Source organism: Bufo gargarizans, chromosome 4, assembly GCF_014858855.1.
Source record: "Bufo gargarizans isolate SCDJY-AF-19 chromosome 4, ASM1485885v1, whole genome shotgun sequence".
Classification (NCBI taxonomy): Eukaryota; Metazoa; Chordata; class Amphibia; order Anura; family Bufonidae; genus Bufo; species Bufo gargarizans.
Genome location: NC_058083.1, coordinates 267502108 through 267526034, shown reverse-complemented (window position 1 = coordinate 267526034; position 23927 = coordinate 267502108). Strand labels below are relative to the sequence as shown.

General features: G+C 41.1%; 1 protein-coding gene across 1 annotated transcript in view; it reads left to right on the top strand.

Moving 5' to 3' along the window:
• Positions 1-23927, top strand: part of ME1 (malic enzyme 1) — a 356258-nt gene that overhangs the window by 84879 nt on the left and 247452 nt on the right. Inside the window, exons 2-3 of the mRNA XM_044289917.1 lie at positions 1632-1765; positions 17358-17507. Of these exons, the coding sequence (XP_044145852.1) occupies positions 1632-1765; positions 17358-17507 (284 nt within the window). The remainder of the gene's footprint in view (positions 1-1631; positions 1766-17357; positions 17508-23927) is intronic.

Sequence of the window (23927 nt, the reverse complement as noted above, 5' to 3'; positions counted from 1 at the left end):
GGGGTGCTGGGGTGCACTGTAACACTAGGGTGAGACAAGCCCTGGTCTCCTTCCTGCAGAGCGGCGCCCACTTCCAGCCCAGAGCACTGATCCTGAGCCGCTGGAGTCTTCAGAACTGGAAGTATTTACAGTCATTCACTGTATTCTACCAGATGTGTGGATTTTTTGTGTGTGTGTTGTGGTGGAGGGCGTGATTGCCTGCTAGGGTGTGGGAAGGCGGGATCCAGGGGGCCCAAGTAAATTTTTGCCCAGGGTCCAATCAGTATTAAAGACGGCCCTGCATTTATGTCACTACTTTATACTTCCCTCAGTACGGTCAGCATAAAGTTGATGACAGGTTCCCTTTTAAAACATAATGGGGCAGATTTACTAATCCACATGTTGTCTAGACCTGTCTAACTAAGTGAGAAAATGTGTGTGGGCTGTGGCTAATAATCAGGACAGTAGTCCGAAAACTAGCCTTTATTTATTATAAATACATATGCTTGAAGCACTGAATCATATGTCAAATGCACCAATTAAAGGGGCTGTCCCATTTAAAATATTCAACAGTTTTCAAACCAGCACCTGGATCTAAACACTTTTGTAATTTCATGTAAATAAATTTTTTGCACATACACTAAGTTATTCAATAAAATCTTTCTCTTATTTCTTTGTCCTGCTCACTGAGGTCGCACATGCTCAGTTTCATCCTTCAGCTGCCTCCTGAGCTGTGATAGGGAGAGCATGGACACGCCCCCTTAGCTGCAGCAGAAAAGACACTCCCCTTGAGCTGTCAGCTTGATATAAATCTAGCAGAGCAATGAATGGGGAGATCCATGTGAGATACAGGGCTGGTTCTAGCTTTGTTAGAAAAAGATTATGTATTATATGATGTCTGATTTTCATTTTTTACGTTAGTCATAAGATAACCCCTTTAATATAAGCACACATACATTATGGCAGACTAGACCTGCATCAGATTTATCACAGTGGCTCAGGCTCGATGATAAATTTGGTGCACGGCAAGACAATTTTGTCTAACTCTATACCAACTATTGGTTGGCTTATTTTGAGACCAAATTTTACTCCAAAATTGTGGAGTGCTTTTGGTGCAAAATGTTGTATATTAGGGCACACCGCTTCCCCTGAAGACCACGCCTCCTCTCCATGAAGATAAATCCCTTTTGTTGGACTTGGTGCAGGTAATTTCTCAAAGCCTCTGGGCTCCAAATCTTGCCAAACTGCCCATATTTTGGTACAATTTACGACAAAATCAATTTTGAAACAGGTAAGATTAGGCCCCTTGCTATAATGGAGTAGCATTATGTCATAACCACTACTGAAGAAGTAAAATGTAATTATCAGCCCAATAGGTTTAAAGAGACACTTTCATCATGCTATTGAAAATTAAATACAACATAATGCCCTTCTGTAGCCTTCAGCACAAATGATAAGGCTTCCTCTATAGTGTAGATAGGTAATCTGTTGTCCGTTTGCTGCTGCTGTGAGGGAAAATCAAATAGGTCATCGCTTCACTTGTAAAGGAGTGGACAAGCCCTTGAAAAAATGTTGCTGAATATTTTCTCTAATATTATTTATCTGAATCTAAGATTCACCTTGTTTCTATTATTTCTATCTTCTGTTATTAGGGTATGGCTTTCTCTCTTGAGGAGAGGTTGCAGCTGGGCATTCATGGACTTCTACCTCCTTGCTTTCTCTGTCAAGACGTTCAGGTTTTAAGAGTGCTTCAAAACTATGAAAGACAGAAATGTGACCTAGACAGGTAAGAACAATCGTTGGACTTCAGTTTGCAACAATAGATTTACTGATATCACATGGAGTTTCTTCCAGGTTACACTAAAGCAAGGAATACACCTTAAGATTTTTTGAAACAAAGGCACACAATTGTTTACAGAAATGAGGGTATTAATGGTGAGATAATTGCTGCATTATAATCATTGTAATCCAAGGATTTCTTTACCCAAATTCTCCCCAACAGGTTTATTTCAAACTTGTTCTCTTCAAAAGTTTTTTTTACTACAATTTAATAGCTTATTAACTGAATCGTGAAAGGTTCTGCAACTTTCTAATGCACTTGGTGTTTTAGTTCCTCAACACTTTCAAGATCTCTGTTTGCTCATAGCTATGAAGTTCTAGTCAAACCAAATTTACCCATACAATTGGCAGTATAGGTCAAGAAAAAAGTATCCAGAGTATATTGGATAGGAGAGGGTGCATTACATTTTTTTTTCTAGAGGAGTAATAATACTCCTCTTAGCATTTATGAGGAGTATTTTAAGCCAATGAGGAGTACGAAATAAGACACTGGGCAGTTATACAGTCATGTGAAAAAATTAGGACACCCTTTGAAAGCATGTGGTTTTTTGTAACATTTTTAATAAAAGGTTATTTCATCTCCGTTTCAACAATACAGAGAGATTAAAGTAATCCGACTAAACAAAGAAAACTGAAGAAAAGTCTTTTCAAGATCTTCTGTAAATGTCATTCTACAAAAATGCCTATTCTAACTGAGGAAAAAGATAGGACACCCTTGCCCCTAATAGCGAGTGTTACCTCCTTTGGCTGAAATAACTGCAGTGAGACGGTTCTTGTAGCCATCTACCAGTCTTCGACATCGGTCTGAGGAAATTTTACCCCACTCCTCAATGCAGAACTTTTTCAGCTGTGAGATGTTTGAGGGGTTTCTTGCACGTACAGCCCTTTTCAAGTCACCCCACAGCATCTCAATGGGATTCAAATCTGGACTTTGACTTGGCCATTCCAGGACTCTCCATTTCTTCTTTTTCAGCCAATCTTTGGTTGATTTACTAGTATGTTTTGGGTCATTGTCATGTTGCATGGTCCAGTTCCGCTTCAGCTTTAATTTTCTAACTGATGGTCTCACATGTTCTTCAAGCACCTTCTGATACACAGTAGAATTCATCGTGGATTCTATGATGGTGAGCTGACCAGGTCCTGCTGCAGCAAAGCAGCCCCAAACCATGACACTTCCACCTCCATGCTTCACAGTTGGTATGAGGTTCTTTTCTTGGAATGCTGTGTTTGGTTTACGCCAAACATGTCCTCTGCTGTTGTGTCCAAATAATTCAATTTTGGACTCATCTGTCCAAAGAACATTATTCCAGAAGTCCTGGTCTTTGTCAACTTTATCTCTGGCAAATGTCAGTCTGGCCTCGATGTTTCTCTTGGAAAGCAAAGGTTTCCTCCTTGCACACCTCCCATGCAAGTTAAACTTGTACAGTCTCTTTCTGATTGTAGAGGCATGTACTTCTACATCAACAGTAGCCAGAGCCTGCTGTAGTTCTCGAGATGACACTTTAGGGTTTTTGGAGACCTCTTTTAGCATCTTGCGGTCTGCTCTTGGGGTGAACTTGCTGGGGCGACCAGTCCTGGGCATGTTGGCAGTTGTTTTGAAAGCCCTCCACTTGTAGACTATCTTCCGGACAGTGGAATGGCTGATTTCAAAATCTTTTGAGATCTTTTTAAATCCCTTCCCAGACTCATAGGCTGCTACAATCTTTTTTCTGAAGTCCTCTGACAGCTCTTTTGCTCTCACCATGGTGCTCACTCTCACTTCAACAGTCAGGAGCACACCAAACTAAATGTCTGAGGTTTAAATAGGGCAAGCCTCATTCAACATGCAGAGTAACGATCTACTAATTATGTGCACCTGGTGTGATATACCTGTGTGAGATCTGAGCCAATTTAAGAGGGAATACATGTGAGGGTGTCCTATCTTTTTCCTCAGTTAGAATAGGCATTTTTGTAGAATGACATTTACAGAAGATCTTGAAAAGACTTTTCTTCAGTTTTCTTTGTTTAGTTGGATTACTTTAATCTCTCTGTATTGTTGAAACGGAGATGAAATAACCTTTTATTAAAAATGTTACAAAAAACCACATGCTTTCAAAGGGTGTCCTAATTTTTTCACATGACTGTATATATTTTTGGGGCCATAACTTTTTTATTTTTCTGTCGATTCAGACACTGGGCAGTTATATATTTTTTGGGGCCATAACTTTTTTATTTTTCTGTCGATTTAGCCATATGAGGGCTTGTTTTTTTGTGGACTGTACTTTTTAGTGACATCATCCTGGGGGACATATAATTTATTGACTTTTATTACACTTTTTGGCATGATGATAGGGAAAAAAGCAGTTCTGCCACTGCTTTTCGCACTTTAAATTTACAGCGTTCACTGTGTGACACTACTAGCGTGTTACTGTTATTCCATGGGTCATTACGGTTACGATGATACAAAATATGTGTCGTTTTATGTGGTTTTTTTTCTACTTTTACACAATAATAGCATGTCTCTTTACGTTGGCACATTCCAAGAGCTAGGAATCTTTTTTTTTTTTTTTTTTTTTAGCAGATTTCAAAGTATGAAATCTTGTTTTCTGGGGAAGCAAAATGTAGATTTCATTGGGACAATTTTGGGGGGGTTCATGGAACTTCTTGATTAACATTATTTATTATATATTTATCATCATTATTATTTTTTTTGGGGGATGGGGTGAATAGGAAAAAAAACTATTCCGTATTTTTTATGTTTTTGTTAATAGGTTGTTAATGTTATCTTTATTATATGGGTTCTAGCAAACACAGTGTGGTGTGTGTGTGTTTTTTTTAACACTTTAACACAAAAAATAAAAACACTATTTATTATATTTTTTAATAAACTTTGTTATCTATTTTATAACAAGAAGGACAGTGTTCCTCAACTCCGGTCCTCAGGGCCCACCTGCCGGTCATGATTTAAGAATATCTCATAGAATAAATAACTGTGGTAAGTCCTGAGGACTGGAGTTGAGGAATCCTGCTCTAGGAGATGTCACTTGTATAATGCAGGGGTAGTCTCGCATATCCCAAAAGAGATGGCAGTGCAGCACGCTGTCATGAAAATCCAAAAATCAGTATATATTTTTCATTTATCACAACACTGTATGATCTGTGACTGGATCTACATAGGAGACCATTCAATATCTTTTTCTGTAAGGACAAAACTATTATGTAATGTAACATATAATACATGACACTCAGTGTATGCATGGCATGCATAGATGAGGGCTTGCTGGACTTTGTAGTGCATTTAAGGCTACAGGTTGCTTCTTTAACATTAGCTTATGGTATGATGCAAACATAAAGCATCACCCACCTCATGCAGTAACAGTGACAACCCTATGACAGCAGCCAGGGCCTACACAGGGTCATGCACTGCAGGTAGTCACCAGCCCAGAGTAATGGACAAGTATACAGCCTCACTAAGGCTACTTCCACACTAGTGTTTTTGCTGGATCCGGCAGGGTTCAGCAAAAACGCTTCCGTTACTGATAATACAACCACCTGCATCTGTTTTGAACGGATCCGGTTGTATTATCTTTAACAATGCCAAGACAGATCCGTCATTAACTCCATTAAAAGTCAAAGGAGGACGGATCCATTTTCTATTGTGGCAGATTGTGGCAGAGAAAACAAATCCGTCCCCATTGACTTGCATTGGGGGTCATGCCAGATCCATCTTGCTTCGCATCCCAGGACGAAAAGCAAACTACAACATGTTGCGGTTTGCTCTCCAGTATGGGAACGCAACTAAACGGAACGGAATGCATTTTGGAGCATTCCGTTCTGTTCAGTTCAGTTTTGTCCACATTGACAATGAATGGGGACAGAACTGAAGCGTTTTTTTTTCCGGTATTGAGACCCTATGACGGATCTCAATACCGGAAAACTAAAACGCTAGTGTGAAAGTAGCCTAACCTGAAAACACTACACTTCCCGGTGGTGCTAAGTCCCGCCCACAATCTATTTATAGCCAATCAGCACATTTCTTACCGGTAACCAATCAGCAGGCCTGTTATGGCTGCTGTCACATGAGGTATACATGAGAGAAGTGCTGAGATTGGCTGAGAGCATCTGCCTGAGGGATTGTCAATGTACACATACTGGTATGAGAATTCCATCTCAGTTCCTGCTACCTGCACCTGGATTAATGATGCGGGCGGCAGGGACTGAACAAACATGCTGCGATGATACAGTATTCCAGAAGAAAGTCTAATGTGTAGAGGCACGCAAGAAACTTTTTTAGAGAGTAAAATTGCCTGTACAGGCGTTTATGGTCTGGTGGTTGCCAAGTAAATATTCATATCTCAAGCATGCGTCTAAGGCCCCATTCAATCGACTGTATTTTTTGCTCTGTTAAAAAAAAAAGGATGCAACACGGGCGTCACATCATGGTCATATGGTCGTATGAATGCAACCTAACACAAGATTAAACTGAAAGCTTTGTTGAAGTCTCTCTGCATGTATATAGTATATAAATAATTGTCCTCATAGAAGGTATGACTGTGTATCTATGTGCGTTAAGATGTCCTTTATTGCATGCTATCGTGTCCTTTACTTACATTTGTGAGTAGCATCGTGCACAGCCACCAGCAGACTTTTATGGACTAGTAAAGCATTTCCTGATGCAGTAATGCAATCAACATCTGCACTGAAGGACCAATAAATTAGCAGCAACATGATGAGGGCTCCAGTCTCCATCGCAGTTTTTAGTTTCTTTAAAATAAATTACTCCAAGTTTTAGTAATTTATTATTGGCAGATAAAATTTCTTAATAAATACACTGTAGCACATTTAAGGGTGGGTTCACATCATGTTTTATGCCTCCGTTTGACGTGCATGTTAGAAAAAAGAAAGGATATAAAAATGCAGCGCACCACGTTCTTGTATCCTGCACAGCCGGTAAAAAAAAAGTATGCTTTTTGTAATTTTATTTTTTTTACAATGGAACTCTATGGTGAACGGATACCACTGTATGGCATCCGTCTGAGGCATCAGTTTAACGTATATGTTTTTTGTCTACATTAAACTGAGAGGAAAAGGGTGATGTGAAGCCACCCTAATATTTTCTGTATTTTTGCAATACATTTTGTAACAGGATTTGTGTAAAGTTAATATTACAGTAGATTGAAAATGTACATTATGTAGAAAGAGGGGAGCAAAAATCTACCATGTATAGATCCAAAGATCTTCTGCATACCGTGTAGTGGGGTAAGCAGGCCACAAGACTGCTATGGAGCCTAGGGGAGGAGGTGGGGGGTACATTGCTAAATAGCTTATCCTGTTCCCGACATAGATTGACTTCATTTTGCAGCAGCCACTACTAGGGAGAGCTCAGTGCAAAGAGATAATTAACAATTTGTCTTGCTATAAGTGGTAATTTATACATTTCTGTTTTATAATATACTATTTGAAGGAAAGCAGGAGACTTATCTGTGAATTTATACCAGTTGTTTTATATTGAGAGATTTGGTGTTAAGAATGAGCGACATATTTATGGCTAAACCTTTTTCTCTTTGACAATTTTTCTTTTCCCAAATATTTTTTTCCTGTTCATAAAAAAATCGCAAACACAAAACAAATCCTTGGGAATTACGCTTTGCTTTCCAAGTTGCCTGGGAATGTTTGACAAATGGAAAACATTTAGAAAACATATACACCAGATTTAAACAATAGGTCATTTTCTGATATAACATCTCAATTATTGATGGTATTAGTGGCTGTAGCAAACATTTAGGGACATTTATTAAGCATGTTATACCACTATTGTGACATAAAAAAAAGTCACAAATTATGCCACACACTATAATTATAATAGAGGTCACAGGCAGTAAATATCCCAGGGCTGCATAGATATGTCACTCAGATGTATATATGTACACATATACAGGTGAAACTCTAAAAATTTGAATATCGTGCAAAAGTCCATTTATTTCAGTAATGCAAATTAAAAGGAATTGCAATAATACAGCTTAAAATTAGAATTTTGTGTAAAGGTTCAATATTCTAGGCTCACAGTGTCACACTCCAGTCAGCTAATTAGTCCATACCCCCTGAGCAAAGGGGTCCTAAGATTGTAACTTTGGGGTTTCATAAGCTGTAAGCCATAATCATCCACATTATAACAAAGGCTTGAAATATCCCACTTTGCATGTAATGAGTCTCATATGTTAGTTTCACCTTTTAAGTTGCATTACTGAAATAAATGAACTTTGCACAATATTAAACATTTTCAAGTTTCACCTGTATAGTTTGTTCTACATAAAAACTAATTACGGTAAAACAGAGGGTAATTCATATTAAATAAAATATTGAACATGATTTAATAACATAAAATATCTTGCTAATATATCTATAGATGATAACTTTAGGCCCTAGCTCATCCACACATATATGATAACAATTGGTATATATGTATATATATGTGTGGATTAGCTAGGTCCTAAAGTTATCATCTATAGATATATTAGCAAGATATTTTATGTTATTAATCATGTTCAATATTTTATTTAATATGAATTACCCTCTGTATTTTTATATAGAATAAACTATGTATCTATGCAGCCCTGGGATATTTAGTGCCTGTCACCTCTATTATTATTATTATTGGTACTTTTTGAATATACTTGGCGGAGGGTGCGCCGCAGACAGAGCACCAGTTTTTTTTTATCTGAGAGGGTGAGCCACTATTATAGTTTTTCACACACTATATTTGTGCCATGATTTGCAACTTTTCAATTCTCTTGCCACTTTTTTTTTTTTTTAAAGGGATTGCTTAGCAGGAGGGGTGTCCTGAAAATGTACTATTATTTATGCCAGCTCATAGCACATAGACTGCCTGGAAATGCGCCAAATTTATTAAGCGGTAGGAACCTTAAATTTTGCTCATTCTGATATAACACCATTCTTAGGTCCCTTTCACACGAGCGAGTTTTCCGTGCGGGTGCAATGCGTGACGTGAACGCATAGCACCCGCACTGAATCCTGACCCATTCATTTCAATGGGTCTGTGTACATGAGCGTTGATTTTCACGCATCAGTTCTGCGTTGCGTGAAAATCGCAGCATGTTCTATATTCTGTGTTTTTCACGCAGCCCTGGCCCCATAGAAGAGAATGGGGCTGCGTGAAAAACGCATTGCATCCGCAAGCAAGTGCGGGTGCGATGCGTTTTTCACTGATGGTTGCTAAGAGATGTTGTTTGTAAACATTCAGTTTTTTATCACGCGCGTGAAAAACGCATCAAAACGCATTGCACCCGCGTGGAAAAAACTGAACAACTAAACGCAATCGCAGACAAAACTGACTGAACTTGCTTGCAAAATAGTGTGAGTTTCACTGAACGCACCCTGAACGCATCCGGACCTAATCCGCAACGCCCGTGTGAAACCAGCCTTAGGCCCCTTTCACACGGGCGAGTTTTCCGTGCGGGTGCGATGTGTGCGGTGAACGCATTGCACCCACACTGAATCCAGACCCATTCATTTCTATGGGACTGTGCACACGAGCGGTGATTTTCACGCATCACTTGTGCGTTGCGTGAAAATCGCAGCATGCTCCTCTTTGTGCGTTTTTCACGTAACGCAGGCCCTATAGAAATGAATGGGGTCGCGTGAAAATCGCATGCATCCGCAAGCAAGTGCGGATGCGGTGCGATTTTCACGCATGGGTTCTAGGTGACAGTCTATTCACTGTATTATTTTCCCCATATAACATGGTTATAAGGGAAAATAATAGCATTCTGACTACAGAATGCATAGTATAATAGTGCTGGAAGGGTTAAAAATAATAAAAAAGTTAACTCACCTTCTCCTCTTGTTCGCGTAGAGGCCGGTCTGTTCTTTAGCTGTGGGCTGAAGGACCTTTGATGACGTCAGATCACATGCTCCATCACCATGGCGATGGACCATGTGATTGGAGCATGTGATCTGACATCACCTCAGGTCATTCAGTCCACAGCTAAAGAACAGACCGGAATCTACGCGAACAAGAGGAGAAGGTGAGTTAACTTTTTTTATTATTTTTAACCCTTCCAGCACTATTATACTAAGCATTCTGTATTCAGAATGCTATTATTTTCCCTTATAACCATGTTATAAGGGAAAATAATACAATCTTCAGAACATCAATCCCAAGCCCGAACTTCTGTGAAGAAGTTCGGGTTTGGGTACCAAGCATGCGCGATTTTTCTCACGCGAGTGCAACGCATGACAATGTTTTGCACTCGTGGGACTGCACCTGGCTCTTATCCGGGCAAAAAAACTCACGCCTGTGTGAAAGAGGCCTTAGTATTTCTGCCCCTCTGTGTCGTCCCTTTTACTGTTTAATACAGTAAAAGGGAAGACAACATTGCACCACTACCCTCTGCAGTGTAGATGAGGCATTCAGTAAATGAGGCATTCTTCTAGTCAAATGAAAGTTGTGAATGTTTTGGCCAATTACCCGGGGGCCAGACATACATAACAGTTCATTACGTTTTACATTTGTATAGTCCAAGTATACACCTGTAGCAATATTTTTGTTTCATACATTTTTATAGGGCTTTCCTATCATCATTTATGCAGTCCAGTCTTCCAGAGTTGTTTGACCTGACCCTCACGGCAAATAAACCTTTGGCTAGTAATGAGACATATAGACATGTGTTATTTCATCTAGGTATTCCACAATGTATACTTTGTTCAATGAGTCAGTTTATATTTGTTCTCACGTCACAGTTTTTCCGCTTGATGGATACTGTATTTGTGTGTAGAATGTTACAGGTTTTTGCTTGCTAACCTATCATCTTTGTGTATAAAGGTGTCTACTCTGCCATATATCAGGTTTAGTGAAGAGCTTATTGTGATGGGTTATCATGCAACAGAAGAAGATGAAAACTGAGTATAATACTAGCAGTGACTCCCTGGCAAATGAGAGGCTTCAATCAGTCAAACACTAGGATTCGTGTACATATCAATCTTATTATAAAAGAAAATGCACCCAATTACACTGCCCAAATTGTGGGCCAATATTGTTATAAACCCTTTCCATTTAGTACTTTGGAACCACAATATGGTGCTGATAGATACATGGATCTGATTAAACCACTGCTGTCACGGCCTTTGGTTTGCGCCTTGACACTGTTGCCACACTTGCGGTTGCCCGCGGCAACGTGTTGCTGTGAGAGCATGCGGTGGCAGTGTCTCGGCCTTCTGGGTGATTGCCATGATATAGTTGCCACGCGTGCTGTTGCCGGTGGTAACGTGTGGTTTGGTATGCTTGTGTGTGTACTTCCTCTTTAAGTGGCTTCCTTTCTGGTGTTGGAAGGGTTAACTCCCTTCCTAGTGTTTTATGAACACTGGGTTTATGTGTGTGTGTGTGTGGCTTGTTGGGCTATTTAGGCTCTGCTGGATGCCTGAAGCTCGGGGTTCCTCCAGCCTTGGTGTATGCTGGTGGTTCACTGTTCCTGGCTTTTACCATCTGTGGCAAAACCAACCTCGCCACTGGGTTTTGGAGGGGCCTGGCTACTAGCCTCTTGCCCCAGGATTATGGCCCATACTATCTTTGAAGGAGAAGACAGACCGGCCGCACAGCTTAAATCTGTGGAACTGTTTTAGGCAGGAAAGCCATGCCAAATGTGACTTCCATGGAATTCGGGAACCCCTGCTCGGATCTGGGTGATTTTTGGATATGTTGTTCACCCAGATCAGAGCTATCCATGGATTTATACATTATGAGGATATGTGGGGTTTTGGGGTGTTTTCTGTGTTTTGGGGGAAAATTTATGGTTTCTGTCTGTGAGTGATTAAGTTAGCCCATTACGTTTGGTAATTGTATTTTGTTGATTGCGTCTCAGACAATGCCAGTGTGTTAGTTAATTGCGTCTCAGACAATGCCAGTGTGTTAGTTAATTGCGTCTCAGACATTGTGTATTCTCATGCCTGTGATGATTACATCAACCCAGTGTGAGTTAATTAAATCACAGGCAGAGGGGGGGGGGGGTAGTGTGGGGGTGTCTGAGTGTATTGTACGTGGTTATTGGCTGTTTTTACAAAACCCTGTGGGTGGTAACCTTGTTGGAAGATGTGTATAAATCAATACATGTGTGTTCAAATAAAGAGTTCCTGTTTTACCCTTTACCAAGTCGAGGCTGGTGTTTGGGTAACTGATCGACACTGGGGGATTGCTATACTGCTGAAGATTTGCTATACTCCCCTGGCATAACTACTAGCTCTTGTAAGAGCTGTTCCTGCTCTCTGGATGTAGGAGAGGTTCACCCACTGGAGCTTGGAGCCTTGTCGTAGGTCCAGGGTGGGTAGGAGACGGTGAGACCTCAACCAAGCTTTGGCGGTTCGTGGGGTCTGCAGTGCGTACGGTGTCAAGTGGAGTGCTTGGAGTCCTCAGGAAGCACTAGGAGCATCTATCGACGGAGGTACCCGGTTGGGGTGCCAGGAGATCCGTTACATCATCTGTCTAGTGACGGCCACCTTTGTGGTCATTGATGTTATTATGGTGTCTTTTTCCCTTCTTATCTTTTGGTTTGTGTGGGTTATGTTCAGGGTGTTGTATGTCTTGTGTTGTGTTACATGGCTGGTGATGTTTGGTGTCCAGCATGTTTGCTAGACATTCCCCTGTCCGTTTATTGCAGCTATGGGTATCCTGGGTTCCTGTGTGGTTGTGGTTTGTGCTGTGTCCTTTAATGTTGGTGAGGACAGCAGCACTTGTGCACAGGTTCCAGTCAGTGTGTCTGTGGCAACTGCATATGCTGTATGTGTTCCCCTCTCCTTGCTGCCTAGCCTCAGATATAGACTCCTGTTCCTCCATAACTGGGATGAAAACGTTGTCTCTTCCCAGCTCCTTGGTGAGGGATTACCAGGGCGACTCAGGGTCTCTAGGAATCCAGAGTATGAGCCGCCTACCATCGGGGTCCGCTCATACGGTGGGGAGTCATGGAGAGGATTAGGGATGTTGTAGGAGGTGACCTGCTCCCTTATTACTCCTTTTCGCCAGGCTGATCCCCTTTTACCCTTTGACACCGCACACCGCAGAGAAGAGACTAGAAGGGATCAAAATGAGTCCATCAATATGGTGCCGGGTTAGGTCACTCAGAACAGTGACCTCTGGGCCCATTCTCCAGTTGGCTAATAATGCAATTCTTTTAGCACTGCCAAGTTCTCACCACACAAAAGCAAAAGGGTTTGGACCTGTCAAGGCTGGGGCTCCGCTAAGCACCGCATAGTAGCCACATGGTCTACCTCGTATGGCTTTGCTTGCCTTTGGAAGGTACTGTATATTACCGTACTGCAAGATTTGACATTTGCTGACTATACGGCCAGTGTTAGTTTAATTTGTAGCTTTTTAACTAAATACCAAGTAATAATAGTAGTACATTCTCCAAGACACAGCATATCATACTAGATTAGTAGGTTTAAAGTTGTCTATAAAACCAAGGCAAAACAAGGATCATTTCAGAGCCTCAGAACTACTTAAAATGATTGTACTGTACATAGCTAATATGAGACTACCCGGTTTAGGCAGTGATTCTCACATTGCAGGATTTCATTTGTGGTTGCTGTGTGCTAATTAAATTCTGCATATTATGGCTAAAAATTCTCACTGATTGTCCTCAAGAAACCTAGACAACTATCAGAACTTGGCCTCTTCTGAAGGAGTTTTGGCAGTGTTAAGACTGACGTTATGAAGATTTGTTTATAATAGCCAGACTGTGTGGTTTAGAAAAAAAACTTGGCAAAAGTATTAGTAATTGGCAGATAAACTTACATATCCGAAAATGGTTTTTAATGTTAAGCAGGTACCTTCTCTGATATTTTTGATATTTGGTAGTGGTCTACTCTACCAGTCTACCATGTTTTATTATAAACGCAAAAACACAAATGCAATCGCACTCTGCAACCAGCACTCTGCCCTGCCTCTATGCTGGATGTTGATTTAGGCATTAGTGTACATTTTGGCCAAAACGTAATAAGCCACTCACCACGTCAAGGTCGCCTCCATGAGTGGTCCCTAACACTAGTTCCTACCTGTTATGGGCCATGACAGCCACACAAAGTCCAGGGAGTGCAGGTACAGCATGCACGCCAGGCACACTCTGCTTTTAACCCCGTCCGGTGCCATTACAGCTTTCATCAGATCCAGGGATGCAAGTACCAACATGCATGCTGAGCCCACTATTAAAGTCAGTATAAAACTGAGTCTGCTTTCATAGCACCTACCAGTAGCCATTTGGCTCCAGGAGAAGTATATAGTCGGCTCAGCATGCATGTTGGTACTTGCATCCCTGGATCCGATGAAAGCTGTAATGGCACCGGACGGTGCACTAATGCCTCATTCAACATCCAGCATAGAGGCAGGGCAGAGTGCTGGTTGCAGAGTGCGATTGCATTTGTGTTTTTGCGTTTGTATCTGTATTTCGCCATAGCAATGTGCACCTGCATACAGGTTTGTGCTGACTGAACCCCCCACATGTTTTATTATAGCCAGACCAAACAAGCATGAAGTCAAGGTGTAACTGCATGGCAAACAAGAAGTATATATAGAATACTGTATACAGTAAGCCAGGGGTGTTGCTAGGGTCTGAAAACATCCGGGGCACAAGCCCACTGTGTTGAAATTGTACATTAAAGGCATGCTTAAAGTGGTGTTCTGGTTTAAGCAAATGAAGTGCAGACTGCAGTCATAATGTAATACAACTTTCACAGCGGTGGCTCACTCTGGGCGAGATTGTGGAGTAGGTGCTGCTAACCCAAAAGAGGCACACCCACCTTCTGGAAATGATTAATATAGAAGTTACAATTGTGGGCGAGCACACTGCATTTGGACTTGATAGAATTTAATTAAATCACAATAGATAAACACGTGTACAATATAATAATAAAATAAAATGAAATAAAATTCACTTCATATAGTAAATCCACAGGGATGGAATATGTTAATGGGAGTAGTTCCTTATTTGTCTAGTGCACGTTACACTATTTGGCTGACTGCACTGTGGTCAAGTGCTATGCCACTCTTCCGTTCCAAAGATAAAAACAAGCGATTGGGTCCGTATATTGTGTACTGCAAATCCTGTTGCATATAGAGTCTCCAGTAATCCTGTCACTTTTCAACTGTTAAGCGCTGGTACAGTCAGATGGCTATTGCGCCAAATTAAGTCCCATGCCAAATATTGGGTGCTATATTCATAAATTGAATCCTTCTTACCTTCTTTCTGTTGGCATCTTACTTCGGTGAGGATCGAGCGGCGCGGGACGCTGCAGGCGTCTCGCTGTATCCTCATCCAGCCAACTTACCCGAGAATTTGAGCAGGATTTCAGCTTTGCTTGATACAAGATATCACCGTTCGATACAATAGGAAGGCAGAGATATTTTTGGTTTGTTGATTTTGACTCAAATCATTTCAGCAGTCCTTCATTCCAACTTTATAGCATGGCCATGCTTGTATATGCGGAGGTGCTTCTTTATAGGTGTGCGATCCAGCCCAGACGCGTTTCGGGAACTCTCTTTCCCTTCATCAGTGGTACCGCATCACCTGTGTGCTTCCGCCTTTTATATCATAGATGGCACCAAAATATGGATCACTGGATTTTCTTCTTAAACAAGGCTTATCCTGCGTTTTTTGTATTTGCGTTTTCTGTGCGTCTTTTTTGCACATTTGTGTTTTTTGCACTATATGTTCCTTTCATCATCTTGTATGAACAGTATTTCTATTCTGAATTGCATAACTGAGTTATTCCATTTTAAAGTTGGACATATACCCATACATAAATAGTGCCTGCAATTTCGTATGGCAATAATTATTGTGGATTATTACAATGCATTTTTTACAATTAATATGGTATATAATGATAAAATGTTAAAATTTAGAGTTATAAATAGAATATGAACATCAATAATAGCGGATCATTTTCTCAAATGTAGTTATAATGTCCCTACTTTGGGTCATATATGTACCCATTCAGTCACACATATCCTTTTAAAATGTGGGTCGAAACAATTTGTCACTAGGAATGCCACTAAAAGCAAAATTGATTATAATGGTATATATATATGGAGATTTTGGTGCATCTTGATCAAGTTGTATAGGGCTGGGGGCCCCCGCTCGAGTCCACAACGCAGTGCCGATAGACGGCCTATTGTCTCTTACATGGACACTGGATCAAGTTAGGCATTCCTTAATCTCCCATATATGACTCTTTTATCTTTAAATCTAGGAATTCAGTTTCTTCTGTAATATTCGATGTAAACCTTAGATTCAATTGGTTCTGATTGATATCTCGCAAAAATAATTCTAGTTCTTCCTTACTGCATTTCCAAATAAAAATGGCGAAGATTTATAGATGATATAATTTTTATTTGGAAACGCAGTAAGGAAGAACTAGAATTATTTTAGCGAGATATCAATCAGAACCAATTGAATCTAAGGTTTACATCGAATATTACAGAAGAAACTGAATTCCTAGATTTAAAGATAAAAGAGTCAGGTAATAGATACCGTATATATGCCATACATTCTCTAAGTCCATATCGAAAAACAGCTTCATACAATTCTCCAGCTGTCATCTGCCAAACTGGCTGATTAATGTTCCATTCGGCCAGTTTTGCAGAATCAGAAGAAATTGTACACAAGACCAAGATTTTGAGACAGAAGCTATAAAAATGAAGAATCAGTTTCTAGATCAAAAAATATCCTGAAAAAGTTGTGGATGCAGCATTGGAGAGAACCAGGAAATTAGATAGACAAACATGGTTTACCAATAAGGAGCCAGTGACTGAAGAAAAGCAAGATACAGAGACAATAAACACCAGAATCATTCTTCCATTCAATAATAGTCATAAGAGGGTGCAAAAAATTATAAAAACCCATTGGCACCACATCTTGAGTGATAAGATGATAGGCCATCTCTTACCAGTTGTACCATCTCTAACATTTACAAAAGCGCCTAGTCTGGGTTTAAAAATAGCCCCATCCATTAAAACACCAAAATCAACAATGGGTGAGAATACAATTTTGGGCACTTGGATGAAGCTCAAAGGCTTTTTTAAATGTGGTAAATAGAGGTGGGGGGTGGGGGGGGGGGGGGTGGTTTAGACATCTATTGTCTGCCACGTATAATGCTGTCTTGACACCTTTTTCTGGGAAGTCTTTATCACCTACTGACTCCAATTAGGATAATGGAATCAACACCTTTGACCCAATGCTGGGTCTAATTACCAGATGTGGATTCAGTTACATATTTATTCCCAGAATTTTTTGTACAATCACTCAGAATTGAGAAAGCTCGTTGGAAGAACGAGTGAAACGTTTTCAAGAAATCTACAGTACGTCCAGTTGCCTTGATTTATTCTTTACAGATATTTAGCACTATGCATGTCTGCTTCAACCTGCTGCTGGTTGGCTGAAGTGATTATACCATGTGACCAGTGTAGCCAATCAGAAAAGTGTGTTGTGGGCAACACAGCTTGCCTTTTATATTTTAGAATGATAGAATTATTTTTTAATTGTGTTTGCATATTCCAGGTATATTTTGCTGATGGGTCTTCAGGATCGAAATGAGAAACTTTTCTACAAACTTTTGACATCAGACATTGAAAGATTCATGCCCATTGTTTACACTCCGACTGTGGGCTTGGCTTGTCAACAGTATGGGTTAGCTTTCCGAAGACCAAGGTAATGTGAACCTATGTTTAGTGATTACATATTTAAATAACCTTATGAAACTATAACTAGTAGAGGTTGACTTGTTTGAACACAGCTGGAACATGTAACACTCCATAAAAGAACAGAAGACGTTTTATTTGGATTACATAAGGATTAGAGTTTGGCATCGTTGTGTTGACCAAAATATATTTGTCTGTATATTTACTGCATCATATGGATATATTCAGAACTAAATGTGAAGATAAAATTGGCTCTTACACTTTTTGACCTAAAATTTGGGTTAAAGCATCAAAGTGATTTGTGAGGCTTAGCCAATATACAGTATTTTCTTTCTTTATAACTGAAGTACAGAATTTTGAACTACCAAAACTCCTGGCAAAGAAGTGTATAGGCCTATACACATCATAAATATTAAATTACAGATTTCGCCATCCAAACTGTGCTTAATTGATTTTTACTTCTGAGGAGGCTTAAAGGAAACCTGTCATCAACTTTATGCTGCCCTCACTCAGAGCAGCATAAAGTAGTGACAGACGCACTGCTTTCAGAGTCACTCATGAGCGAAAAGTAAGTGGTTGCTGAGAACCAGCATCATAATCATTGCAGCCCAGGCCTTGAAAAGAGTCAAATCTACTTGAGAAGAGTCCTGGTTATTCATAATCTCCTGCTGTCCCTGCCCATCTGCTGATGGTTGTCAGTTATCTTCTAGGGAGAAGAGTAAGAAGAAGAATGTCAATCATCAGCAGATGGGCAGGGAGAGAAGGAGCTTGCGAATAACTCTGACTCTTCTCAGGTAGATTTGATTCTTTCCAAGGCCTGTGCTGTAATGATTGTGATGCTGGTTTTCGGCAACCACTTACTTTTCGCTCATGGGTGACACACCGCTGACATCAGCATTTCTGTCATTACTTTATGTTGCTCTGAGCGAGGGCAGCATAAAGGTGATGACAGGTTCCCTTTAAGCAGCAACATTCAAACACTCATAACGTAATCAATGTTACAGATGATGTCATTGCAATATGAGATACAGAGGTTGACATTGCATCAGGCCCCTAACTTTGACTCGATTTTCACCATAAAATATAATAAATGCGTGGAAGATGTGGAGGTGCAATAATACAGTATATCCTATTCATTCTTTAAATATGTACAGCTGTCCTTTCTTCCCTGTCCTCTTGGCTCAATAAAACCTAGCGTTTGGCAAAAGATGACCAGGTTTTTGAAAAAAAAACATGATTTTGCAATATTATGTCATAAGATGTCTATGCTGTTATTGACTACATGTGGCCACCTAGTGGTTGTGATCTAAGTTGCAGCCTGCCAACGGTTTTGCTAGCATGTTGCAATATTGTATTGAATTTGTTTCATGAAAAGTTGGAATACTTAACCAAATTTGAAGAAAGATAAAGGGGGTACAAAAGTAATTTTCACTAGTCAATTTTGTATGTAGCTATACCAAAATACCTTACTTAGGATGTGCTTAGGATAAGATTAGGTGTCTGAGACTAGGTGTATGGCTATTTTTTTGCAATCCTCCTCTTCCTGAACATCTATACATGGAAGCGAAGCGCTCCCATCCCATTAACATGAAATTGTTGTGTATGGGCAGTAGAAATATAACATTTTGCTCAAATCAAATGTTATAAAGATTAAAACAACTTTCCTAAGGCCCCATGCACACGGCCGTTGTTCACAGCCGTGTGCGGGCCGTGGAACTGCGGCCTGGATCCCTCCTGTGAGCTGGAGCGCACGGGGTCACTGGTTGCTATGACGCCGTGCGCCCCCTGCTGCCGGCACAGTACAGTAATACACTGGTATAGATCATACCAGTGTATTACTGTACTGTGCCGGCAGCAGGGGGCGCACGGCGTCATAGCAACCAGTGACGCCGTGCGCTCCAGCTCACAGGAGGGATCCAGGCCGCGGTTCCACGGCCCGCACACGGCTGTGAACAACGGCCGTGTGCATGGGGCCTAAGAATGATGATCTTGACCAGAGATTATTTTCTGGTAAATGGTCTTTCAATTTTTTTTTATAAGGTACAAACACTGATATACAACAGTATACACCAATCTCATCTTTATTGAAAGTGGATAATAGCTACTTTAGATGCAAGGGTAAAAAAGTGTCTTGGAAGCTTTAGATATGGAAAAGTATTAGACTCTCCTGCTAACTATCCTTAAAGCACTTGTCAGTACAGATTTAACACTTTCACACAGATTTACTAATGTACCTGCACCTAAAACCTGTCTAAAAGGTGGAGCAAATTTGGAACAATTTGGCACAGCTGGAGTTTCTACACTTTTTTCCGACTTGCTCAAAAATGGGATGGGGTTTATGGAAAAGGGATGGGCCTATGATGTATGATTTTGTGCCAAATTTGTGCCACAATTCTTAGTTAAACAAATGTGTCTGTCCCAACACCAGATTTATCATCCAGTCTGAGCCCCTGTGATAAATCTGGTGCAGCTGTTGGGCATGCGTGTGGCCTCTCCATTCATTTCTATGGGAATTCCAGAGATAGCTGAGCACTGTACTTGGCTATCTCCAGAACTCCCTTAGAAAGCTATGGACCGGCCATTCTGCTAATTTCAGGGTGTACCGTCATCTGTGTAGCTATAGGGGTTGCAGCTGCAACTGGACCTCTAAGCCAGGGAGTCCCACAGGGCTGCCCTTGCCAGTGGCGCACTGTTGATTATGTATTGCTGTTCTTAAGATGGCAATACAATTAGGTACTGTGGCAGGGACAGGGGAGAGATGTCTCCCTGCCCCACCATTATCTCCGGTAGGCTCCTGGTCCAGTCAGAGGCCAGCACAGGTGGACGATGATGCAATCATCGTGCCACCTAAGCCGGGCAGCATACGACTCAGGAAACACAGCATTGCTGACAATGGAAGTAAGTATATATATATGTGTTTATTGTTTTTTATTTTACACCATGATGTGGGGGCATCTACTGGGGTACTGTGGGGACCATGGGAGGGGAGCACTAAGGGGGCATCTACTGGGAATGCTATGGGGAGATTGTGGGGGGAGAGTACTATGGGGGCACTATGGTGACTTTGGGGTGGGGAGAGCACTATCGGGGCATCTACCGGGGGTGCTATGGGGACATTGTGGGGCATAAGAGCACTATGGGGGCATCTACTGGGGGCACTATAGGGACATTGGGGGTGAGGAGAGCACTAGGGGGGCATTATGGGGACATTGGGGGGAGCACTACTGAGGCCACTGAATAGGGGCTGGCACACATAAGGGGCGATAATTATTCTATTGGTGGGACTTTTGGGAGCACTATACCTGTGGCGGCACCCTGGCCCAGTATCAGCATTGTCAGGGACACTATTTGATGGCACATTTATTTTTAGGGCACTATTTGTGTTGTACTAGTATTTTCACGGGGACTCTTTATGCAGTATAGTATTCAGGAGCACAGTGGGCACAGTATTGGGGGTGGCAGGATGGGGTGTTGAGAAGGTGGGAGGATGATGGAAAAGTAGGAAACTAAGATGTCTGTTTGTCAGACTCTCCAGAGATGAGAGATAGCTGAAAGAAATCATGGTGGCGGTCTGGTCTGAATCGAGAAGATGAGGAAAGAGAACATCTACATCAGAGAAGATGCCACTGAATGTAAGAGGTATGTGGTGCTGTATTCTCCTGTATGTTTTGTAAAGCTGTATGTAATGTTTTCCAAGTCCTCTGATAGGATCGTACAGCATTATGTCTGTGTAATACAACAGATTCCAGGGTTACACAGCATTATAAAGCTGTGCGATCCTGTCGGAGAAGCAGAGGCCAGAAGGGGAACTCTCACTGACACACGCTAGTTTATCGCATTCAACTCGCTGGTGTGTGTCTGGCCTAAAAGTAGGGCTGGAAGAAAGGGTTAGGTTGAAATTTTGGCATCAAGGGGGGGTGCAGTTTAAATTTTTGCCTCAGGCAGCAGAAAGGCAACCATTTTCATCAAGGTTCGTAAATTGCAGGAAGATATTCGCTTAAGGTTCACTAGTAAACTGTTTAAATCCGGCATTCAATTCCGACACCGGAACTGCCCGCCGGATCCGGAAAAACGTGTGAAAACGGATTACATTTGAATCCTGATCAGGATTTTGATCACAATGAAAAAATGCATTGGAAAAAACGGATCCGCCATTTATGGACTTTAACTTTTTTTTCACATTTTTCGGGTTTAACATGCAAAGGTTTGACTGAACACACGGCGCTAGATGCGGCGTTAATGCAAGTCAATGGGAAAAAGACCGGATCCGGCGTTCAGTCAAAGTGTTCAGGATTTTTGGCTGGAGGTAAAAATACAACATGCTACGGTTTTCTGAAAAGCCTGATCAGTCAAAAAGACTGAACTGAAGATGTCCTGATGCATCCTGAACGGATTACTCTCCATTCAGAATGCATGGGGATGAAACTGATCAGTTCTTTTCCAGATTCGAGCCCCTAGGACGGAACTCAGCGCCGGAAAAGAAAAACGCTAGTGTGAAAGTACCCTTAGGCCTCTTTCACACTTGCGTTGTCCGGATCCGGCGTGTACTCCACTTGCCGGAATTACACGCCGGATCCGGAAAAACTGTACTGAAAGCATTTGAAGACGGATCTGTCTTCAAAATGCGTTCAGTGTTACTATGGCAGCCAGGACGCTATTAAAGTCCTGGTTGCCATAGTAGGAGCGGGGAGCAGGGGAGCAGTATACTTACAGTCCGCGCGGCTCCCGGGGCGCTCCAGAGTGGCGTCAGAGCGCCCCATGCGCATGGATGACGTGCCATGCGATCACGTCATCCATGTGCGTGGGGCGCCCTGACGTCACTCTGGAGCGCCCCGGGAGCCGCACAGACGTTAAGTATACTGCTCCCCCGCTCCCCACTACACTTTACCATGGCTGCCAGGACTTTAGCGTCCCGGCAGCCATGGTAACCATTCAGAAAAAGCTAAACGTCGGATCCGGCAATGCGCTGAAACAACGTTTAGCTTAAGGCCGGATCCGGATCAATGCCTTTCAATGGCCATTAATTCCGGATCCGGCCTTGCAGCAAGTCTTCAGGATTTTTGGCCGGAGCAAAAAGCGCAGCATGCTGCGGTATTTTCTCCGGCCAAAAAACGTTCCGTTCCGGAACTGAAGACATCCTGATGCATCCTGAACGGATTTCTCTCCATTCAGAATGCATTAGGATAAAACTGATCAGGATTCTTCCGGCATAGAGCCCCGACGACGGAACTCTATGCCGGAAGAAAAGAACGCAGGTGTGAAAGAGCCCTTAGAACCGCATGAACACTTTTAGAAATTGAACTGCATTGACTAAGGTAATATTACACTACTATCCAAAGAACTGAAAAACAAAATCAGTCTTGAGGTATAGGGATTAGTTAGATTCACGTATGTTAAAGGGAAGGCATCAACTCTATTTTTCAGATTGTAGATTTATTTTATTTTATTTTTGTAAGTGATTATTCAAACTTGTCTAGGCTGCTAGCAACATTTAGAGATCTGCATTACAGCAGCCGCAATGACTCTCTCGTTGTTCAGAGCTCAGTTTTTCTTTTTCCAGAACAGTTTACTAAATGAAAGCTATGCTCTTATTATGCTCTTATTGCTTGCTAAATGCAACCAAGACAGTTTTACTGTTGAACAGTTGTAGTAAATAAGTCCCACTGACTTTTATGGTAGAGTTTTCTAGGCATGCTCTGTGACCTGTGCAGAAGTCATTGCACAGAGAGGAAAGAGTAGATAAACTGTGACATCACCTATTGTGAATGTTGGATCCTGTGCTATTCACACATAGATGTTATCTTTTATTGTAATCCTGTTGGTGATGATAATACTATAACTGCTGAAAATTGATGTCTACAGGATTTTTTTTTCTATAATTATCCAATTTTATATATATATATATATATATATATATATCTACACATACACACACACACACACACACACACACACACAAACACTTACATACAGTATGTTTAACCCTTTCATTACCAAGGGTCATTGATGCTCCAGTGTCCAGGTCAAAATTTACAAATCTGACATGCATCACTTTATGTGGTAATAGCTTTGGAACGCTTTTACTTATCCAAGCCATTCTGAGATTGTTTTCTCATGACACATTGTACTTCATGATAGTCATATATTTGAGTCAATATATTTCACCTTTATTTATGAAAAAATCCCAAATTTACCAAAAATTGGGAAAAATTCATACCTAATAAAATATTTATTACTTAACATTCCCCATATGTCTATTTTATGTTGGCCTCGTTTTGGAAATGTCATTTAATTTTTTTAGGACGTTAGAAGGCTTAGAAGTTTAGAAGCAATTCTTACAATTTTCCAAAACCAAAACCCACTTTTTAAGGACCAGTTCAGTTCTGAAGTCACTTTGTGGGGCTTACATAGTGGAAACCCCCATAAATGA